Raw genomic sequence first — 24,154 nt, forward strand, 5'->3', positions numbered from 1 at the left:
GTTTCCATCCATTGCTTCATATCTTGCCTTCTGGTGCTTTGGAGAATGGGCAGCCCCTTAGATATTGGAAAACAGCTTAATCATGTCACCCCTCTAGACCAGACATTCCCAATTCTTGCATTTTCTTTTGCATTTCTTCCTACTGCTCTGGCCTGTGGTAGAAACTTCACTCTTCCTTCAATCCTTGTTACCGTTACTACGATAAAGAACTGAATGAAGGGACACAGATGCCACAGTCTTCCAGATAGCAGTTGAGTGAAACTACCCAAAGGATTGATTATAATACGCCCACACACACACACACAAACACACACACACAGACACGTGTTAAGTGTTTTTACACGTTGCCTTTTGAAGTTGCGGCTTTTCTACAAGGTCGCGTTCATCTGTCAACCCTCTCAAAACGTAGATCAATAGATGCCAGTCCTCCGCGACCAGCAAACTGCAGAGCCCAGAAGCCTATTTATCAATCAGAATTTATTAATATAGGTACCACTCGGTGATGCCTTGGTAAGAACCACACTTAAAATACTGCATCCAGTTTTGGTCGTCACAATGTAAAAAAAAGAAGATGTCGAGACTCTAGAAGAGGGGTGTCAAACTAAATTCCATTGAGGGCCGCATCAGGGTTATGTTGGACCTTGGAGGACCGGGGAGGGGGGGGGGCAAGGTGACCATGGTCATAGTGGGTGTGGCCTCAGTGGGCGTGGTCATGGTGGCTCAAGATGCGCTTTTTCACAAGCTCAAAATGTGCTTTTTCCCATCCCTTCTTTCTTTCCGCAGTGCGGCCCATTTTCGGCCAGCTGAGTGCTGATGGAGGCCACGGAGGCCGAAAACGAGCCACGTGGGGGCCCCACATGCTCCCCGCAGGGATTGTTTGGGCCAGCAAAGGCACTACGGGCCGGTCCTTTGATATATCCAGGCCAGATTTAAACACCCCGGGGGCTGGGATCCAGCCCACGAGCCTTGAGTTTGACACCCCTGCTCTAGAAACAGTGCAGAAAAAAGTGGGGGGGAGATGATTAGGGGATTAGAACAGTGTTTCCCAACCTTGGCAACTTGAAGATGTCTGGACTTCAACACCCAGAATTCCCCAGCCAGCGAATGCTGGCTGGGGAATTCTGGGAGTTGAAGTCCGGACATCTTCAAGTTGCCAAGGTTGGGAAACACTGGATTAGAAGTTAAAATTTATAAACAACAGTTGCTGGAACTGGGTGCGTGTAATGAAAAGAAGGACTAGGTATGAAATGATAACTGTGTTCCAATATCTCAAAGGTTGCCACAAAGAGGAAGGGGTCAAGCTATTCTCCAAAGCCCCTGAAGGCAGGACAAGAAGCAATGGGTGGAAACTAATTAAGGAGAGAAGCAACCTGGATCTAAGGAGAAATTTGATGAGCTTCAAAACAATGAATCAGTGGGACATCTTGCCTCCAGAAGTTGTGGGTGCTCCAACAATGGAGGCTGTTAAGAAGAGATTGTCTGGAATGGTATAGGGTCTCCTGCTTGAGCAGGAGGTTGGACTAGAAGATCTCCAAGGTCCCTTCCAACCAGGGGTGGGTTCCTGCCAGTTCTAACCTCTTCTATAAAAGAGGTTCCACAAATCTACCATGCCGTTTAGAACCGGTTCCAGCTCCCTCCACCAGCCCGCCCGCACATCATCAAGATGAAGAGCGAGAGGAGGAATTCTGGGAGTTGAAGTCCACAAGTCTTAAAGCTGTCAACTTTGAACCCCCCTGGGTTTTTTTTTTCTAAAGGGTTAGGGGTGCAAGGGTCTTGTAACTTGACAGCTTTAAGACTTGCGTGCTTCAAATGCCAGAGTTTCTGAGCCAACATGACTGGAGGAGGAATTCTGGGAGTTGAAGTCCACAAGTCTTAAAGCTGTCAACTTTGAACACCCGTGGGGTTTTTTTTTCTAAAGGGTTAGGAATGCAAGGGTCTTGTAACTTGACAGCTTTAAGACTTGCGTGTTTCAAATGCCAGAGTTCCTGAGCCAACATTTTGGTTGCTAAGCAAGAACGTTGTTAAGTGAGTTTCACCACATTTTACAAGTTGGCCACTCCCACCCGGTCCCATGGCCAGCAAGCCACTCCCACAAAGCAGGCCACACCTACAGAAGAGGTTCTAAAAAAATTTGAAACCCACCACTGCTTCCAACCCTACTCTTCTGTTAACGTTTCTTGGTAAATAATGAACTGGGATTAAAATAGGACAGCGAATCCCCATTTCAACCTCACAACTCTGCCTTGGATTCCGTAAGGAAGTGAATTTATGTCCCCTAATTCTCAACTTTGTCCCATTTGCTAGTTCCTGGACCAGTAATATGCTAGCTAGCAGACAAATAACCACTCACCCCCCAACTCTACCCAATAACATTTCTGTTAATATAAAAAAATAATAGCCTCTCCTGATAATTGAAAGATGGAATAGGGGATTAGCTTTGGTATACAAGATCCGCTTCATGCAATCTTTTTAATAAAATTTGCCGGTTGGAAAAACGGTAACGATCCAACGTCCTCTGATTTTAGGGAAAAGGGGAAAAAAAACTATATGGCAAGACAAATTTAATACCGCTATCTATCTATTTGGTGCCAAGCTCCATGATAACCACCAAATAGGAAGGATAGAAATGTTCCTAGTTTCTCGCTGACAAAGCTGAAGGTCATGCTGTCAAATGGTTACAGTCCTGGAAGGGGTTACATGGGGGGGAAACTGGTGCCAGGTTTGAGGGTAGCAACTCTTCCAACGGTGGACGCTCTGCCCCGATGGATTAATATGCCCCATGCTTCATATCGAGTCTTAACGGGCACGAAATAGAAAGGGGGAAATCCTGTTTAATCTATATACCACATAAGAGATGAACAACTCCAGCCCAGTCAAAATAGAGTATTTTCCCCAAGGAAACGGAGAGATGCCTCCTCACCAGCAATCAATGCCCAGATGAGCAGAGATACACACCAAAATTAGTATTAAACCAACAATCCAGAAACAAACAATACCCCAATCAAGGAACTACCAACTCAGACAAAGAAAGTAACACTAAACAACAACCGAATCAGGAAACCACTGAGACCACTCTCGCCAACATTGGCAGGGCAAGTTATAAAATGAGAGCAAAGCCTACCCGCTTCTAGCACTGATGATGTTACCTAGTTGGATCATGAGACGTCTGCAAGTAATCAACCAAGCTCAGAGAACACAAGGACCTCACAGTCCCAGTCCTCCTCCTCCTCCTCCTCCTCCTCCTCCTCCTCCTCCTCCTCCTCCTCCTCCTCCTCCTCCTCCACTTCCCAAACCCTATTTCCTTCCAGCACTGATGAAGTTACCTAGTTTGGTAGTGAAACATCCACAAGAAACCCACCAAGCTCAGAGAGGACCCCTTTTTTCCTCCTCCTCCTCCTCCTCCTCCTCCTCCTCCTCCTCCTCCTCCTCCTCCTCCTCCTCCTCCTCCTCCTCCTCCTCCTCCTCCTCCTCCTTCTCCCCCTCCTCTTCCCAAACCCTATTCCCTTCCAGCACTGATGAAGTTACCTAGTTTGGTAGTGAAACGTCCACAAGAAACCCACCAAGCTCAGAGAGGACCCCTTTTTTCCTCCTCCCCCTCCTCCCCCTCCCCCCCCTCCTCCTCCTCCTCCTCCTTCTCCCCCTCCTCCTCTTCCCAAACCCTATTCCCTTCCAGCACTGATGAAGTTACCTAGTTTGGTAGTGAAACGTCCACAAGAAACCCACCAAGCTCAGAGAGGACCCCTTTTTTCCTCCTCCTCCTCCTCCTCCTCCTCCTCCTCCTCCTCCTCCTCCTCCTCCTCCTCCTCCTCCTCCTCCTCCTCCTCTTCCCAAACCCTATTCCCTTCCAGCACTGATGAAGTTACCTAGTTTGGTAGTGAAATGTCCACAAGAAACCCACGAAGCTCAGAGAGGACCCCACTCTCCTCCTCCTCCAAAACCCTACTCCTTTCTACTACTGATGAAGTTACCTAGTTTGGTAATGAAATGTCTGGGAACAAAACAACCAAGTTCAGAGAGGACTCCACTTCCCTCCTCCTCCTCCCTCAGTCCCTTCTAGCACTGATGATGTTACTTAGTTGGGTAATGAAACATCTGCCAAAAAACACCCAACCGAGCTCAGAGAGCAGCAAGGGCCCCACTACCTATTACTGCTGCCGGCTGCTCTGGCTTCCATTGGCCACCCTCATTCGTCTCTTTGGATGCACGTAAGTGCACTGGCTCCTGCCAATTCGGGATTAACGTTTCGTACATTTAATGAAGTGGAGGCTATGCTCTATGAAGTCAGCCTCCATAATGATCAACGTGTCCTTAAAGCATCCCAACCTTTTGGGGGCTCTCCTGTTGAGAAGGAAAAAGCCTCTTCCTCTAAAAGTCGTTTGCACTCTCATCCTTTTGAACAGACAACAACACTGTGCCAAATGAATTTATTTAGGAAAAAACAGGATGTATACGCTATATGCACACACACATACAGTGTGTATGTGTGAATATGTGTATGTATATATATAAACAAGCATACACACAAACACAGAATGTGTGTGTGTGTGTGTATATATATTTAAAGTCACAACCCCCGGTATGCCCAAATATGGGAGGAAGCTAACTGCTTCCATTCTCTGTCCATCGGCTCATCACAAGAGACCATCCAGACAGAAAGCTCAATATTTTACTGTTGCCTTTTGTTATATATATATATATATATATATATATATATATATATATATATATATATATATGTATGTATGTATGTATGTATGTATGTATGTATGTATGTATGTATGTATGTATGTATGTATGTATGTAACAAAAAAAGGCAACAGTAAAAAATATTGGGTTTCTGTCTGGATGGTCTCTTGTGACGAGCCTAATGACAGAGAGTGGAAGTGTGACCTTCCTCCCATACTTGGGCATACCAGGGGTTGTGACTTTAAGTATATATATATATATATGTGTGTGTGTGTGTGTGTGTGTGTGTGTATGTGTGTATGTATGTATGTATGTATGTATGTATGTATGTATGTATAACAAAAATATTGGGTTTCTGTCTGGATGGTCTCTTGTGAGCTGGCTGATAAATATAACATACATACATATATATATACGTGTATACATGTGTACACATACACATACACACACACACACACACACACACACACACACACACATATATATAAGATTTTTACAACCCCCGGTATGCCCAAATCACTACTTCCATTCTCTGTCCTTCGGCTCGTCGCAAGAGACCATCCAGACAGAAACCCAATATTTTTACTGTTGCCTTTTTGTTATACATACATACATACATACATACATACACACACACAGTGGCTCAGTGCCTAAGACGTTGAGCTTGTCGATCAGAAAGTTCAGTGGTTCGAATCCCTAGCGCCGCATAACAGAGTGTTACTTGTCCCAGCTTCTGCCCACCTAGCAGTTCGAAAGCACGTAAAAAAATGCAAGTAGAAAAATGGGAACCACTTTTGGTGGGTAGGTAACAGCGTTCCGTGGGCCTTCGGCGGTTGAGTCATGCCGGCCACATGATCACAGAGACGTCTTCGGACAACGCTGGCTCTTTGGCTTTGAAACGGAGATAAGCGTCTCCCCCTAGAGTCGGGAACGACTAGCACAGATTTGCCAGGGGAACCTTTACCTTATATGTAAACAAGCACACACACATACTATATACAGTGTGTGTGTGTGTGTGTGTGTGTGTGTGTGTGTGTGTGTGTGTGTGTGTAGATAGATAAAGAGATGGATGGATGGATGAATGGATGGATAGATATAGATAGATGGATAATAGAGATATAGATATGGATGGATGGATGGATGGATGGATGGATGGATGGATGGATGGATAATAGAGATATAGAGATAGAGATGATAGAGATAGTTAGTTAGTTAGTTAGTTAGTTAGTTAGTTAGTTAGTTAGTTAGTTAGATAGATAGATAGATAGATAGATAATAGAGATAGAGATGATAGAGATAGATAGATAGATAGATAGATAGATAGATAATAGATAGATAGGAGATAGATAAATAGATAGATAGATAAGATAGATAGATAATAGAGACATAGAGATATAGATAGATAGATAGATAGATAGATAGATAGATAGATAGATAGATAGATAGATAGATAGATAGATAGATAGAAGATATACAGTAGATAGACACACTCATCACACACATTATACATACTGGTATACATATACTATATACATATACATGTATACACCGTGTCTGCACACAACACGTCTTGTCCAGCACTGGAAGGCTGAACCACGGCCCCCCTTTGTATCCGATTCACCGTAATGGCCAACATTGCTCCCAAGCCTGGGAGAGGAGGTGTCAGGCACACCCCAAAGACAAGTCTAGACTTCCTTCGGCACTGGGAAGGCGGAGAACCTGCCGAAGACACCTGCGGTCTGGAATTTAGAATGACCGAGCACCATTTTCCCATTTTCACACACACCTCAGATGCGGGGAGCAAAGGCTCCCGAATCTTTTGTTCAGGTCTCTCCTCCTCCTTTTCCTTCTCCTTGCAGAAAAAGAACACCCAACTAGGAGGGAAGAGGGGCTGGGCATGGAATCCATAGGGTGGAGGGGGAGATTAAAAAAGAAGGGGGGGGTAGGACCAACTAAAGAGCATGTGTGATCTTCCTGGGCTGGTCCAAGGCAGGATCTCAGAGGCAGCTGCCTCTTATGAAAGGGGGATGTGTGGAGGGGGAGAGAAGGGGGAGAGAGAAGATCTCCAGGGAGGGAGGGAGGGAGGGGGACAAACACACCACCCCCACCCCTTCGCATCCAGGACCACCGCAGGAGATGCCAAAGGGCTGGGATGCCAGCTTGCGAAACCCAGGCCCAGGCGAGAAGGGGGGGCCACCTGGGATCGGTTCTGCCCACCCACTCCCTTCCCCTCTTCCAAGGCAATGCTCCCCCCCCACCCCCCAAAAAAGCTGCAGACTCACCTCTTTGGTGCTAAGGTTGCCCTTCACGTATTTGCCCCAGCACCATTCGGGCAGCAGCATCAACAGCAGGAGCTGGAGCCTCCGAGCCCCCGGGAGCCGCCGCAGAGGCTGGGACGGCTCCATCCTCAAGCCTCCGGGCCAGCTCTCCGGCGGCTGGGCTCCCTTCCCTGCGCGCTCCCGTTTAAAGAGATACGATCTCGGTTGCGCCCCCCCTTCCCTTTCTTGACTGGAGACGGAGACGGAGACGCTGCGTAGACCTGAAGCAAAAAAGAAAACATCCACCCACCTTCTATTTCCAACCCCCCCCCCTCTTTATTTCCTTTTGGTGGGGAGGGGGAAACGGTGGGGAGGTCCTGTAGGACTGCCTATATATCCTCTCCATTGCTTTCCTATCCTGGAAGAAAAGAGAAGGAAATAAAAGTCAAGAATAACTGGCATTCGCTTCCTGGGTTTCGAATAAGTCTAATCGGACCTCGATTTGGGTCCCCGGCCTCTGTTCTAGATCCACTTCGATCCTGGTTCTAAGCCCTCCAACTTCTTTTCTTCCTCCCCTTGATGCAGTAGAGGGCAACGCAACTCCCTTAGGGACCTTGGCTCTCGCAACACACCAAAGACACAACATGGTTTCGATTTGGGTCCCCGGCCTCTGTTCTAGATCCACTTCAATCCTAGTTCTAAGCCCTCCAACGCCTTTTCTTTCTCCTCTTGATGCAGTAGAGGTCAATGCAACTCCCTTATGGACGTTGGCTCTCGCAAGACACCAAAGGCACAACATGGTTTCGATTTGGGTCCCCGGCCTCTGTTCTAGATCCACTTCGATCCTGGTTCTAAGCCCTCCAACTCCTTTTCTTCCTCCTCTTGATGCAGTAGAGGTCAACAAAACTCCCTTAGGGACCTTGGCTCTCGCAACACACCAAAGACACAACATAGTTTCAATTTGGGTCCCCGGCCTCTGTTCTAGATCAACTTTGATCCTGGTTCTAAGCCCTCCAACTTCTTTTCTTCTTCCCTTTGATGCAGTAGAGGGCAACGCAACTCCCTTATGGATGTTGGCTCTCGCAACACACCAAAGACACAACATGGTTTCGATTTGGGTCCCCGGCCTCTGTTCTAGATCCACTTCAATCCTAGTTCTAAGCCCTCCAACGCCTTTTCTTTCTCCTCTTGATGCAGTAGAGGTCAACGCAACTCCCTTATGGACCTTGGCTCTCGCAACACACCAAAGACACAACATGCTGTAGAGTCCCTCTGCTTGGGCAGGAGTTTGGACTAGATGACCTACAAGGCCCCTTTGCACTCTGTTCATCAGTTCATCTTTTTTTGGGGGGTGGGGAAAGATAACAGGGATGAGCTTTCACCAAGGAGTCAGGCTGTCTTGCCTGCCAAGTTTACAGACAACCCTGAATACATAGTTGTAAGCATGAGGATTGGTTGTGTCACTTTTTCTGTCCCCTGCCACAGGGTTATAAGTCAAGGGCTACCTGTGCTCCGGTCAGCAGAGGCCCCCTTGCAGGGGTGAAATTCAGCAAGTTCTGACAGGTTCTGGAGAATCGGTAGCGGAAATTTTGAGTAGTTCAGAGAACTGGCAAATACCACCTCTGGCTGGACCCAGAGTGGGGATGGAATGGGGATTTAGTAATATCCTTCCCTAGAGTGGGGAGGAAATGGGGATTTTGCAGTATCCTTCCCCCTGGAGTGGGGAGGAAATGGGGATTTTGCAGTATCCTTCCCCCTGGAGTGGGGAGGAAATGGGGATTTTGCAGTATCCTTCCCCCTGGAGTGGGGATGGAATAGAGATTTAGTAATATCCTTCCCTGGAGTGGGGAGGAAATGGGGATTTTGCAGTATCCTTCCCCCTGGAGTGGGGAGGAAATGGGGATTTTGCAGTATCCTTCCCCCTGGAGTGGGGATGGAATAGAGATTTAGTAATATCCTTCCCCCTGGAGTGGGGAGGAAATGGGGATTTTGCAGTATCCTTCCCCCTGGAGTGGGGAGGAAATTGAGATTTTGTAATATTCTTCCCCCTGGAGTGGGGTGGGAATTGAGATTTTGTAATATCATTCCCTGGAGTGGGGAGGAAATGGGGATTTTGCAGTATCCTTCCCCTGCCATGCCCACCAAGCCATGCCACAGAACTGGTAGTAAAAAAAAATGAATTTCACCACTGTCCCGGTGTCCTTTTCCAGGGTTGGAAAACTATGGCAGATAGTGTAAATATGGTGCGTGCTAACTGAGTTTGTTTACCTGAGTTTTATTCATTGAGTTTTGAGTTTATTGAGCTTTACTTATCTGAGTTCTGTTTATCGACATGAACATTTATATAGCCTCCTGTCTTATAATCAATTCTCTCTCTCTCTCCCTCCCTCCCTCCCTCCCTCCCTCCCTCCCTCTCTCTCTCTCTCTCTCTTTCAGAGTTTCATTGGAATTATCAGATTCTGAGCTGAATCCAAAAACCTTACACTTCTATTTTCCCTCTTGGGAAATGCCTTGATTTGCATTTCTAGAACTTCCGTATGATTTGTATTTTAATTATCAAATCGGTGACATTGGCATAGCATAGATTATTGATGTTTCCTCCTCCAGGTTTAAAACCATGCTCATCTTCTCAAAGTCCAGCCTCTCCCAATATATATTCAGCACGTAGCTTTAATAAATTTGGAAAGAGAACAGAGGCCACTGTCTTTCCATTTGCCGAACCTGGCGCCATCGTGGTTTTGCCATATTCCATCTGGATTATGGCTTTTTGGTCTTTGCATGAGGACACTGAGAAGTTCTGGGATTCCCATTTTTCTAGAGACTATAGTTTAATACGATCGATAAAATCAAACTATTTTTATAGTCAGGGAAAATGCATTAGGTTTTCCCCCCTTGTTGTTCTTTCACTTTCTCAGTTAAGCAATGTTGTCTCTCTTTTTTTTCCCGTTTTTGTCTTCATAGATCTTCCTTTTCTCTTAGGACTCTTGATCTTGTTAGATGGTTCTAAGAATTATTTTTCTAGCCTGTGAAATTAAGGATAGTTGTGCAACAGTTTGAACAATCTGTTAAGTTTCGTTTCCTTGAGCTGTTATGTAGACTGACGTTTTCCAATCTGTCTGCTACTGCTTTTTCATTGACCAAATTTACTAGTATGGTTTGGGAAAAAACCTTTGCCACTTCTTTTGCTTCGTGTCATATTTCTATAGCTATTCCACTAATTCTGACCAGCGTATTGATCACATTCTCCTAACAGAAGAAATTCTGGTAAATACAAAATATCTTCTAGTATTTTATAATCAGAGAGCAAACTCCACTCCCTTTTGGAACTGACGATGTTACCTAGTTTTGTAATGAAACGTCTGCAATCAAGCTAAGAGTGGACCTCTCTCTCCTCTTCCTCCTCCTCCCCCCCTTCTAACACTGATTAAATTGCCTAGTATGATAATGAAATGCCTGCAAGAAAACAACCAAGCTCGGAGAACATCAAGGACCCCACTTTCCTCTGCCACCTACTACCAAACCCTCCTTCCTTCTAGCACTGATAAAGTAACTTAATATGGTAATGAAATGTCTGGAAAAAACAACAACAAAGCTCACAGACTACCATGAACCCCATTCTCCTCCTCCTCCTCCTCTTCCCATACTGTCTGTTGTGGCCTGCCAGCAGAACTGGTGGCAGACTCAGACAATGAGAAAGTTGGGGGGGAACTCAGGAGTAAAGGCACAGGTGGACGGTGAATGGCCCCTCCCCTAGGGACTAAAAGAGAAGTGAAAGGGGAGTGGAGGTTTCAGGAGAAAGTCAGTTCGCTTCGTTAGTGTGAAGATTTGTCCGTGACGCTCAGAGACTCTTTGGCAAGTATTTTCTTGCGTTTGGAAGATATCGGCCTGGCAGCTCTCCAAGCCTGATAAGGTCTGTGGTTGTAAATTCAGCTCAGCCTTCAAAGGCTGTTTGCCGGGACTTTGCTGGATGTGAATGAGAGGAATTCACATTCGCTTCATTAAAAGGGGGTTTAGTCAGGACAAGGAGTCTGCTTTGTGATTTTGTGAAGCCTAGGTCAGAACACCGTCCTCCCTTCTGGCACTGATGAAGTTACCTAGTTTGATAATGAAATGTCTGCAAGAAAATAACCAAGCTCAGAGAGCACTAAGAACCTCATGTAGGAGCTTCAACATCTACAGAGATCCTGTCCCTCCCAAACTTCCTATTATCACATCCGTATTCTGTATTCTCAAATCAGCTTTGGTGACTGAGTCAAAGAGAGGCTTCCCCATTCTTTGATTTTCTAAGAATGGTAAATCTTTGAGGTCTGTTGCCAAAAGTCGAAAGGCTTCGAGCCCCATTCTTTGAAGCCCACAGCTCACTTAGAATGACATTCCCCATATATATATATATATATATATATATATATATATATATATATATATATATATATATATATATATATATATATATATATATATATATATATATATATATATATATATATGATTTTTACAACCCCTGGTAAGCCCCAATTATGGGAGGAAGCTAACTGCTTCCATCATCTGTCAATCGGCTCGTCACAAGAGTCCATCAAGACAGAAACCCAATATTTTTACAGTTGCCTTTGTTATATTTGTGTTTTGTTTTTTTTTATTTATCAGCACAAATTAAATATATATATATATATGTGTGTCTGTGTGTGTGTGTGTGTTTTATTTGTGCTGATAAATAAATAAAGGGAGACTAGTATAGATCTATTTCAAGCTATTTAGCTCTCATCAGCTAGCCATACCCTTACTGGGATTTGAACCTGTGCTGTATTGCATCTTAGGCAAACGTCTTAGCCATTAAGCCACAGGTCTCCTCCTTAAACACAAATATAACAAAGGCAACAGTAAAAATAGTGGGTTTCTGTCATGATGGACTCTTGTGACGAGCCGATTGACAGATGATGGAAGCAGTTAGCTTCCTCCCATAATTGGGGCTTACCAGGGGTTGTGACTCTAAATATATATATTGCTCAGTAACGTTTTAAGGTTCCCCATTCAGTAAGGGATGTGGTGGCTCAGTGGCTAAGACACCGAGCTTGTCGATCAGAAAGGTCGGCAGTTCAAATTCCTAGCGCCGCGTAACGGAGGGAGCTCCCGTGACTTGTCCCAGCTTCTGCCAACCTAGCAGTTCGAAAGCACGTCAAAAATGCAAGTAGAACAATAAGATTTCTGTTTGAAGGTATGAGGTACAAGGTTAACAATGAACATAAGCATACCTGATAGTTGATTGGTGGAATTATGTATAATTGAAAATAGTGATATATAAATATAAACGGTTGGTAAAAAAAAAAAAAACTTTTCTTTCACATGGGGATTATATAAAGGGATACTGCTATCAAATAGATAATCAAGAACGTAAGGGAATTATGATTTATTGGGGAAAAAATAATACCAATTGCAATTGAACATATACTGTACAATGAAAGTGAGGCATTGAGTTATACTAGATGAAAAATCTGTGATGGTAAATGTTATTCGAGAATATGGATGTTAAAACACTTGTAACCAAACGACATGCTGTATGTGATGATGCTTTTTTTTCTTTGTTTTTCTTTTGTGTTTTTTTTTATTGTGTGTATGTGTTGTCTGTGTAATAAAAATAAAATTTTATATTTAAAAAAATGCAAGTAGAACAACAGGGGCCACCTTTGGTGGGAAGGTAACAGCGTTCCATGCGCCTTCAGTGCTTAGTCATGCCGGCCACATGACCACGGAGACGTCTTCGGACTGTGCTGGCTCTTCGTCTTCGAAACGGAGATGAGCACCGTCCCCTAGAGTCGGGAACGACTAGCACATATGTGCGAGGGGAACCTTTACCTAAGGCTTTAAAAAGTGAAATACGGTGCATACTGGAAATTGTAGAAGAGAAAAGTTTTTTTGGCGGCGGGGGTGGGGGTGGGTAGGATTTGGTTTTGTTAAAACCAAATCATGTTTTGGGGAAATAGATCTATGGTACCTCCTAGCCAAGCAGTGGTGGGTTTCAAAAATTGTTCGAACCTACTCTGTGGGTGTGGCTTCCTTTGTGGGAGTGGCTTGCTGCCCATGTGACCAGATGGGAGTGGCTTGCCACCCATGTGACTGGATATGAAGATGCCGACGACACTTGTCAGAACCACCTTAAATTACCCCACACACAGCACTGGCATGCATAAGAATGTGATGTAAACTTGTTTTTTAAAAGGCATCTTTGGTTTGCGTTAAAACAACTTCAACGCACGCAATGTTCTGATTGCACCACAAACGCAGTAGTCATCCTTACCTTTCACAGAGGCACTGTATATATAAATTTTATATATATATTATAAATATGAGCATGATAGTGTAGAATAATCATATCCAAGGACCAGTGGTGGGTTTCAAAAAATTGTGGAACCTCTTCTGTAGGTGTGGCCTGCTTTCCAGGTCCACTGGTGGAACCTCTTCTAACCGGTTTGGTAGATTTGACGAACCGGTTCTACCGAATAGGTGCGAACTGGTAGGAACCCACCTCTGTAGCCAAGTGTAATTTACTAAGTGCCCTTATTATCTGAAGCCATCTAAGTGTTGTCCAATTCCATTAACGGAGGCAAATTGAGATTAAAAAGATTAACAACTTGTTCTCTTCTGATTCAATCGTGGGGAAGGAGTTATCATGTCAATATCTCTTGGATGCTACAGAATCCATTCTGATAGTTTGGCTATCTAACCAAGCTTAATGATCACCTTTTGCAAACTTCTGACACTTAAATGATAGGATCCAGTTTTGGTCAGCAGATTATTAAAAAGATGTTGAGACTCTGGAAAGAGTGCAGAGGAGATCAACAAAGATTATTATGGAGCTGGTGGCTGAAACATATAAAGAATGTTTGCAGGAATTGGTGCATGTCTTGTTTAATGAAAAGAAGGACTAGGGGTGACATGATAGCAGTCTTCCAATATTTGAGGGGCTGCCCCAAAGAAGAGGGAGTCAAGCTATTCTCCAAGGCACCTGAAGGCAGGGCAAGAAGCAATGGGTGGAAACTAATCAAGGAGAGAAGCAACCTAGAACTAAGGAGATACTTCCTAGCAGTGAGAACAATGAACTTCTGGCCTTCAGAAGTTGTAGGTGTTCCATCACTGGAGGCCTTTAAGAAGAGACTGGACAGTCAGTTGTCTGAAATGATACAGGGTCTCCTGCTTGAGCTGGAGGTTGGACTAGAAGACCTCCAAGGTCCCTTCCAACTCTGTTTTTCTGCTCTATTCTGACAAGCAATATCAAGGGGGAAGCCAGCAATAGCAATAGCAGTAGACTTATATACCGCTTCATAGGCCTTTCAGGCCTCTCTAAGCGGTTTACAGAGTCAGCATATTGCCCCCAACAACAATCTGGGTCCTCATTTTACCCACCTCGGAAGGATGGAAGGCTGAGTCAACCCTGAGCCGGTGAGATTTGAACCACTGAACTGCTGAACTAGCAGTCAGCTGAAGTGGCCTGCAGTACTGCACTCTACACACTGCGCCACCTCGGGCAGATTCACTTAATAACTGTGTTACTAACTTAACAACTGCACTACTACAACTTAACCACTAACTTAACTGATTCATAAGGAAGATCATTAAATGGGGCAAAAGTCACTTAACAACTGCCTGGCTTAGCAACCGAAATCTTGGGCTCCATTGTGTTCGTAAATCGAGGACTGCCGGTATGTGAGAAGAACAATGCTCACACTCTGCATCATTATTTTTCCATACACATCGGGTGCCACTGCTTGCCTTCCTCAACTAACACCTCAAGTCACAGCTTCTGCCATTATCCACTGCTTCTCCTCGATGAGTGTAAAAGAGAACACACAGTGTTGCCAGAAAAACGAAAGCAGAAACTTCAACTAGTGTGTACTTCCCCCTTAGCGACTGATTCATAAGCTGTATAACCAGAGCGGTATGTGCATTTTTAAACTTTCGCAGGTATCGCAGGAACTGATTTTAGCTTCTACTCGCTCGCTGTATTAGTGGAGGCCTGAGGCACATAGAGAAAAAGGTAGGAGCGTGTTGTTACTTGGTAAATAGTTTAAGCTTTTTAAAAAATTAAAAAATAAGGAGAGAGAGCAAGGACTCCTTCTGTCTGTCTGGAAGAGTTTGTGTCTCACGGCTGACATTGTGTTTTTTAGGCTGAGCAAAAAAAATACTCTAAAGATGGTAAGCCCCCAGTCGCTAACACTGCTGGTTGGAGAAGGAAGCATTTGCCAAAATTTGTAATTTGATCACCTGCATCAGGCAGAAATAGTTCCCACAGATGTATTCAAGAGTTAGGTCTCGCTGGGCTGGGAAGCAGGAGACCATGAGTTCTAGATCTGTGCTAGCCAGGAAAGGCGACTGGGTAACTTTGGGACGGTCATTCTTCTCAGCTCGACCCACCTCACAGGGTAGTTGTTGTGGTGGGGATAATGGGAGGAAGGAGATTTGTTGGATAGGCTTACTGCCTTGAGTTATTGGTAAAAAATAATAAAGACAGGAGATTAGATAGATAGATAAATTGATAGATAGATAGATAGATAGATAGATAGATAGATAGATAGATAGATAGAGATAGATAGATAGATAGATAGATAGATAGATAGATAGATAGATAGATAGATAGATAGATTTAATAAGAATGATGGATGGATGGATGGATGGATGGATGAAAAGGAAGGAAGATGATAGATAGATAGATAGATAGATAGATAGATAGAGATAGATAGATAGATAAGATAGATAAGAGATTTAATAAGAATGATGGATGGATGGATGGATGAATGGATGGATGAAAAGGAAGGAAGATGATTGATAGATAGATAGATAGATAGATAGATAGATAGATAGATAGATAGATAGATAGATAGATAGATTTAATAAGAATGATTAATGGATGGATGAAAAGGAAGGAAGATGATAGATAGATAGATAGATAGATAGATAGATAGATAGATAGATAGATAGATAGATAGATAGATAGATAGATAGATTTAATAAGAATGATGGGTGGGTGGATGGATGGATGGATGGATGGAAGGAAAGGAAGGGAGGGAGGGAGGGTGGGAGGAAGGAAGGGAGGAAGGAAGGAAGGAAGGAAGGGGAAGGGAAGGAAGACTAAAGGGGCTCTCAAAAAACCTCCATGGCTACCAACCCATGGAACAGAAGTTGCCTTCTGAAGTTGTGGCTCACTGGAGGCTTTCAAGAAGAGACTGGACTGCCATCGGTCAGAAATGGTGTAGAGTCTCTTGCTTGGTGGTGGTGGTGGTGGTGGGGATTGGACTAGATGACTACAAGGTCTGTTAATCTGTATCTGTATCTATCTGTGTTTCTCAACTTCAACAACTTTTAAGAAGTGTGGACTTCAATTCCCCAGCTAGCTGGCTGGGGAATTCGTGTGTGTGTGTGTGTTGAAATCCATGCATCTTAAAACTGATGCTGAGTTTGAGAAATACAGTTGTAGAGCTATGAAATTTTTGCGCACTGTGCAAAAATAGTTGAGAAACACTGAAGAGTGAGGAAAGAGCCAGACCTCAAGCAGAGATCCAGAAAATTGCACTTGCCACTTGTTGTGCACCACACAGCGTCAATTGCCATATGCGGAAAGCAAGCGAGCAGCTGGTGTGTGTTTTTTCTCTCTTGTGTTTGGGGTAACAAAAGAAGTCGATTAACTGCAGAAACTACAGCCCACATTTTATGAGCCTTGCTGAAACCCTGGAAATAAAACCTCCCTGGATAATAAGCCCAATTGGGCTTTTGAGCGCATGCGTTGAAATAAGCCCTCTCCCTAAAATAAGACCTCCCTGAAAATATTGCAACATAGCAGCAGCCATGAGGTGACAACGCTCGCCGTCTCCTGCACATCAAAAATTAAAAGAACTCTCCGAAAATAAGGCCAAGCGCTTATTTCAGGGGTCAAAAGAATATAAGACCCTGTCTTATTTTGGGGAAAACACTATTAGTTTCACAGGATCAAACCTTAATTTATTTTAATGCATATGATATCCCCCACCACAAATAAAGAGAATTGATGTCAGTATAAATCTACCCACTGAATTAAAAAGCATTCTTTGCCCACTGTTAGAAATTACATTCAGTTTTTTTTTTAAAGGGGTATCCAGCATTTTCAGTCCATGTGATATATAAATATGCATGTTTTATATTCTTTTTAACTGCTTTGAGAGATTGCAGGTGGAGTGGAAAATCAGCAATCTGTTTAATGCTTTCCCCATTTTTTCCTATTGATTACCACCCACTCAAGGTGCCAACCACCTGCGTGGTTTTCCTCGTGTTTTAATTCTGGCCAGAAAAAAAAGTAAAACTGGCTAAAATAATTAGGAAGTGAGAAGCTAGGAAAGAGAAGAGGAAAAATGAGATTACACTTTCCGCAATTCGCTCAAATGTCTAATTGCAGCCAATAGTGGAGTGGGAGGCAGGCTATATGGAGCCCCAAGTTCCTGTTGTTAAGCAAGGTATTTCTTAAGTGAGTTTTGCCCCTTTTTATGACTTTCTCGCCACGGTTAAGTGAGTGACAGGGTTGTTAAGTGAATCTGGCTTCCCCATGGGCTGTGCGTCTCAGGAGGTCACAAAAAGAGGATCACATGTGGCTGTCATAACTGTGAGTCTGAATTTTGATTGCGTGACCATGGGGATGCTGTATGTGTGAAAAACGGCTGTAAGTCACTTTTTTTCAATGTCGTCGTAACTTTGAACAATGGCTAGAGGAACTGTTGTAAGTTGAGGAGTACCTGTAGATTAATTCAGCATTTAATTCCCACATTTGAGAATACATTTTTTAACAAAAAATTAAGTTTAATAATGTCAAGGAGGAAAGCATGTCCATTCATGTTTTAAGGTCACTTGGGGCCTATCCGTGGGTCAGTTAATATGCTTTGCCTCTATGAATATGGCAGCTAGGGAAACTAACACAAGCTACCCCGAGTTGAAGGGGCGGCGGTGGCTCAGTGGCTAAGATTCTGAGCTTGTCAATCAGAAAGATCAGCAGTCCGGCGGTTCGAATCCCTAGTGCCACGTAATGGAGTGAGCTCCCGTTACTTGTCCCAGCTTCTGCCAACTATAGCAGTTCGAAAGCACCTTTGGTGGGAAGGGAACAGCATTTCGTGTTGAGTCATGCCGGCCACATGACCATGGAGCAGTGGTGGGTTCCGGATCCCGATCCAACCGGTACGGTTGGAACGGGCCCGGCGACGTCCACATGGACACGCACAGCGCCTCCGCGAGCCTCTGCGATGCTCCAGATGCTCAGTGGAGTGCATGGAAGCACCGAAGACTTAAAAGACCAGTAAGGAGCTCCAGCAGGTGGGTGGGCCCTCCGGAGCACCATACCGGAACGGTATCCAATGCTCCGGGCAGGCTCCAGTACGCCCGTACCGGGCCATACCTCCTGCAACCCACCACTGCCACGGAGATGTCTTCGGACAGCGCTGGCTCTTCGGCTTCGAAACGGAGATAGGCATCGCCCCCTAGAGTCAGGAATGACAGGCACATATGTGCAAGGGGAACTTTTACGTTTACTCTGAGTTGGTCTGGAGTTGGATAGCCTTAAATTGAATTGAATTACACACACACACACACACACACACACACACACACACACACACATATGAGAGAGGGGGGGGAGAGGGAGAGGAATTAAAATTGTTAGTAGAAACAGCACATTAAGTAAGACAGAAGAACAATCTCTTTTTTTCTATCCAGTTTCAGATCAAGACATGGTGTTCAGGAATGGCGTTAATCACTCTTCTTGATGACCTGTCAAGAGTTGAACAGAGGTAATTTGGACTTATGCTTATGGACTTCTCAGGAGCTTCTAATATCATCTACAGTTAGTCCTCGACTTATGACCACCATTGAGGGCAAAATTTCTGTTGCTAGATGAGACATTTTTTTTAAGCGAGTATTGGTAAAATTTGATCAACTTTTTTGCCACAGTTGTTCTGCACCCGTGAATGGCAACTAGGGAAAACAATGCAGGCTACTCAGAGTGGGTCTGGAGTTGGATGGTCTTAAATTGGTGGGGGGTTAGTTTTTTTAAGGATTATAATACCGTTTCCCCAAAATTAAGACCCAATTTGAAAATAAAGCCTAGCGTGATTTTTCAGGATGCTCGTAATATAAATCCTACCCCCCAAATATACCCCAGTTAAGATCATCAGCCAGACGGACGCAATTAGTACCATATTTCCCCAAAAAATAAGAACTAACCAGAAAATAAGCCCTAGTGCATCTTTTGGAACAAAAATAATTTAAGACTCGGTTTTATTTGGGGGGAAAGACGGGAGTTAGTAGAAATTGCACATTAAAAAGTCTTCACCTTCCATTTGGTTGTAACCATTAAAAAAAAACCCCAATGGCCTAATTGGCACACCTAGAAATGTTTTTTAAGGTTCATTTTGTTTGTGTTAAAATATTCATGACTGGGAGAGACATGGGAACAAGGTCAGCCAATGAATATGCATAGCAACAAATTCAGCCATTGGGAGCTTGAATAGATCAGACTCTGTGCAGAGAAATGAAACAGAAACTTAAGCAGTCTCCTGCTCTGAGAAGTAAACTAGCAGTCCCAATTCAGCCATTGGGAACTTGAATAGATCAGAGTCTGTGCAGAGAAATGAAACAGAAACTTAAGCAGTCTCCTGCTCTGAGAAGTAAACCAGCAGTCTTGTCTGCTGAAATGAAGCTAACTGCTTGTGTTTGCCTGTAACTCTCCAGCCTTGTGTTTACTTGGAAGAACCACCTGTTGGTATTGTACATGTATTCATTTATTGTTACGTATATAAAGAAGTTAATGAATCCAGCTGAATCAGTTATCTGTGTGTGCTTTCTGGATTTGAATTTATGCAACAAACTCTGACAGTTTGCCTTTTGGTTTTAGGTTTTGGCACTGATTCAGAGACTGACAAACCTCGTTCAGCCATGAGCCAAATGAACTTCGTCCATCTTTTCCTGGTTTTTGTTCTCATCAACCCTCAGAGGGTGACTGCTTACGGCTTCCGAAATTGCATCCAAGTCATGAAGAATCCTTTATATTTCAAATGCATGCAGCGTTTCCTGAACAATATCTCCAGTATTGTGGATGACCTCCCTAATAACGCCCAAGTGATCAATGCATCCCATAACGCCATTAAAGTCTTGCCTTACGGGAGCTTCCGTCACCTCCCTCAACTGGAGATCCTACAGTTGAGCTATAACAAAATGGAGAAAATAGAAGGGGGCGCCTTTGAGAACCTAGGGGCCTTGAGGAAACTCAACCTCTCCTGTAACTATCTCACAAATCTTTCCAATGGCACTTTCCTTGGCTTGGCGAACCTCACCCTCCTCCTCCTGCACAACAATCACTTGAACGTGATTCATCAGAAGGCCTTTAGTCCGTTACGAAGCCTTCTGGATTTGCAGCTCCAGTTCAACATCTTGAGCAGCTTTAATGTTGTGATTCAGAGCGTACAGAAATTGAACGGGCTGAAGTATCTCAACCTTTGCAACAATAACCTGAGTTTCCTTCAGCCGGGAGTGGGATTTCCACCTTCGTTGTATAACCTTAAACTCTGCAACAATTCTCTTCGTAAGATGGAGGGTCCGGGCCCGAGATTCCTGGGGAACGTCACAGTGCTGGACCTCTCTTATAACAAGTTCTCAGACGTCTCATCTTTTGCAAATGTTAGCCTTCAAAGACTCCAAAGATTAAAGTTGATGGGGAACAACATTGATGTTCTCCAGCTCTTGGATACGTCTAACCTGAAGCCTCGCAGCCTCGATTACTCTGGATTGCAATTAAATAACGTTTCGCAACTGACCAAGGTGTGCCAGCGTCTTGGGAAATCCAGCCGTCCCTTCAGCCTCCACCTGCAGAGCAATAACCTGAAGTACGTAAGTGGCCAAGCTTTCCTCGCTTGCCCTCCCATCCAGCTTCTGGATCTTTCGAGGAATCGCCTCAGATCGGTGGGCTGCGTGAGGGAAATGTTGAACGCCACGGCGCAGAGGCGTTTGAATAAGTTGGTGGTGGAGCACAATTTGCTGAAACACCTGCGGGTTTGCTTCAACACGGCTCCCTTCGAAGAGCTGACGGCCATTTCTTTCCGTTTCAATCGCATCCTCTCGATCAGCAGCTCAGCTTTCCACTACGCCCCTAATTTGACCACCCTCCATTTGAACATCAACTCCATCGCCTTCCTGCACCCAAAAGCCCTGAAAGGCTTGAGGCAACTCCGAGAGCTGCGCTTGGACAACAACCTTCTGACGGACATCTACAACGACAGCTTCAGTGACCTGAGCAACCTCCAAACGCTCAACCTCAGGAACAACCACGTTTCGGTCCTCTTCCCTGGCACCTTCAAGAGTCTCGGGGAGCTGTCTATTTTAGACCTGGGGGGAAACAATATTCACAGGCTGGCCAACATGTCCTTCGAAGGGCTGAGGAGTCTTTCCAAACTCTACCTGGACAACAACAACATCCAGTACATTATCCCCAGTTTTTTCCATCCGATCGAGAGGACTCTCCAAGTGCTGGACCTGATGGGGAATAAGATATACTTCATCAGCAAGCATGAGCTCAAGCAACCCCCCTTTTTGAACCTGGGCAGAGTCTACGACCTCAAACTTCAATCCCAGCAGCCCCATGGCTTGAAAGTCATCCCCTCCAAGTTCCTCAAGGGCCTGACCTCTTTGCGCAATCTCTACCTGTCGGAGAACAAAATTCTGTCCATCGCCCCGGATGTCTTCGATGACTTAAGGCAGCTGGAATACCTAACCTTGGCCGATACCAGCAACGGCATGGGGGATTTCCCCCCCGGGATATTCAAGAACCTTAAGAATCTGACAACTCTCGATCTGGAGAACGCCGGGCTTCGCACCTTGACCCTCGAGGTATTTGGCAACCTCAGCAACCTGCGCTCCCTTCTGTTAGGGAAGAACGAGCTGCATACGTTCAACAGCAGCGTGGCGAACGCTCTCCCGTCGCTCAACTACCTTGACCTACGCAAGTGCCCGTTGGCGTGTACCTGTGACAATATGTGGTTCCAGAATTGGCTGATCAATAGTTTGGTGCAAGTGGTGTACCTCTATAACTATTCTTGCAATTCTGGACAGCACTCCAGTTACGTTTATAGCTTTGATACCCATGTCTGCTTCCAAGATATTGGGCTGTACCTCTTCTCCGCCACCCTCCCGTTTTTGCTGCTCTGGATGCTGTTGCCTTTCCTTTATGATCGCAGCTACTGGCACATAAAATATCACATCTACATCTTGCGTGCTTGGGTCAACGATCACTGGAGGCGCGGCAAAGATGAGCATTACAAGTTCGACGCCTTCGTCTCCTACAACTCGGCGGACGAGAGCTGGGTGCTAGAACAGTTGGTGCCCAGTCTAGAGAAAGCGGGAGCTCCCACCTTCCGGCTTTGCCTTCATCACCGAGACTTTCAGCCCGGGAGATACGTCATAGACAATATAGTAGACAGCATCCACAATAGCCGACACACCATTTGTATCATCAGTAGGAGGTATCTGCAGAGCGAATGGTGCTCCATGGAGATCCAGCTTGCCAGCTACCGGCTTTTCGACGAATTAAAAGACGTCCTTATTCCTGTTATCCTAGAAACCATCCCCGAGAGGGAGCTGTCTGTCTATCATCGGATGCGGAAAGTGATGCTGAAGAAGACGTACATTGCATGGTCCCCGGATCCCGAGGCCCAGAGGTTGTTCTGGGCTAAGTTGAGGACGGCTCTGAAGACCAGTAACTCTGAGGACAAAGAGGAGAAATTGACCGACTGGTTTGATCAAGGAGACACGCCAGATACGAGCTTGCTGCAAGCCTGATTCCATTTGAAGACACAATGCCCAAATTTACCCAATCACGGCTTAATGTGATGTTTTGGTTCACACGTGCATCTCAACCCCACTTAAGCCTAGTCTAACATGATACGAATTTTTTAAAAAATTATTCTCGTTGATGATAGGAAATGATTGGATTAGTTTAGTTTGATCGTTATTATTATACACTGACCAAATTAAAACAGTGCGATCATTTTTATTAGTGCAAGCTTCCATAATGAAAGGTGGAGAATCACCACACGAGGTTTTAGTGGTTTAGCAATTCTGTATGCCAAAAATTAAAAAATTAAAATTAATGGAAATGGGATCATCCCGTTTCATTTTCATACATTTGTGAGGAGGACTAGAATGATCTCTGTGAGCAAAATGACACATCCAGGTAAATTCATGGCAACTGCTAAAAACACTTGTGAACTTTCATTTAGTAGAGGTACCCTTGATTTACAGCTATGTTTAGTGACCGTTCAAAGTTACAATGACATTACTTACCGTCGGTCCTCACACTTACATTTGAACCAGTATTCCCATGGTCATGTGATCAGAATTCGGGTGCTTGGCGACCGGCCTGTATTACGACGGTTGCAGCTTCCCGGGTCACATGATAGATAATTTGTGATATTTCCCTGCCAACTTCTGGTAATCAGAATCAAAATGGGGGAAGCTGGATTCACTTAACAAATACATGTACGACTCACTTCACAACCGTGGCAAATATGTTACACCATTGGGTAGGAGTTACTTAACACCCAGCTCGCTTAACAACAGAAATTCTGGTCTCAACTGTGGTCATCTGTCAAGGACTACCTGCATTACTCTAACTAAGGATGCCTCATGTTAACTTATTGGAGTTTTTTAGAGTTTTATTGAACACTTAATAGGCCGCCCTTTTCCCTGAGGGGACTCAGGGCGGCTTACAATAATGAGGGAGGGGAGTGCAAGACAAGACATAAAAGAAAATGTGAGTAACAAATAATTAACAATAAAAGCACAACTTTCACTCAGCATTCGGGCGGGGAGAGAGTAAAGTCCTATCCCCAGGCCTGACGGGATAGCCAGATCTTGAGGGCCGTGCGGAAGGCCTGGAAGGTGGTGAGGGTGCGGATCTCCACGGGGAGATTGTTCCATAGCGTCGGAGCTGCAACTGAGAAGGCTCTCCTCCGCGTAGTCGCCAGTCGGCACTGACTGGCGGATGGAATTCGGAGGAGGCCTACCCTGTGCGATCTGATGGGACGCAGGGAGGTAATTGGCAGAAGGCGGTCTCTCAAATAGCCAGATCCACTACCATGGAGCGCTTTGTGGATGGTAAGTAGGACCTTGAAGTGCACCCGGAGATCAACAGGTAGCCAGCGCAGCTCACGGAG

The 24,154-nt window shown here is 44.7% G+C and overlaps 2 protein-coding genes across 3 annotated transcripts in view; one reads left to right on the forward strand and one right to left on the reverse strand.

Annotated features, from left to right (window-relative positions):
• TMEM145 (transmembrane protein 145) overlaps positions 1-7,148 on the reverse strand; it is a 34,916-nt gene extending 27,768 nt beyond the window's left edge. Inside the window, exon 1 of one of the 2 annotated variants that reach the window (XM_087727391.1) lies at positions 6,969-7,147. In XM_087727391.1, coding sequence (XP_087583517.1) covers positions 6,969-7,091 — 123 coding nt within the window. In that variant the 5' untranslated portion in view covers positions 7,092-7,147. Of the gene's footprint in view, positions 1-6,968 lie in introns of both variants that reach the window. The other variant, XM_087727392.1, reaches the window with a different exon arrangement.
• Positions 7,149-14,885: 7,737 nt separating this feature from the next.
• On the forward strand, positions 14,886-23,075 carry LOC106556029 (uncharacterized). Its single transcript, XM_087727429.1, has 3 exons — positions 14,886-14,973; positions 18,666-18,739; positions 19,843-23,075. The coding sequence occupies exons 2-3, from the start codon at positions 18,715-18,717 to the stop codon at positions 22,776-22,778; spliced, it is 2,961 nt and encodes a 986-aa protein (XP_087583555.1). The 5' UTR covers positions 14,886-14,973; positions 18,666-18,714; the 3' UTR covers positions 22,779-23,075.
• The last annotated feature ends 1,079 nt before the right edge of the window (positions 23,076-24,154 follow it).

This window comes from Thamnophis sirtalis, unplaced genomic scaffold (genome assembly GCF_051295495.1).
Source record: "Thamnophis sirtalis isolate CommonGarterSnake01/CBP01778 unplaced genomic scaffold, rThaSir2_p1.2 scaffold_13, whole genome shotgun sequence".
Taxonomy (NCBI): Eukaryota; Metazoa; Chordata; class Lepidosauria; order Squamata; family Natricidae; genus Thamnophis; species Thamnophis sirtalis.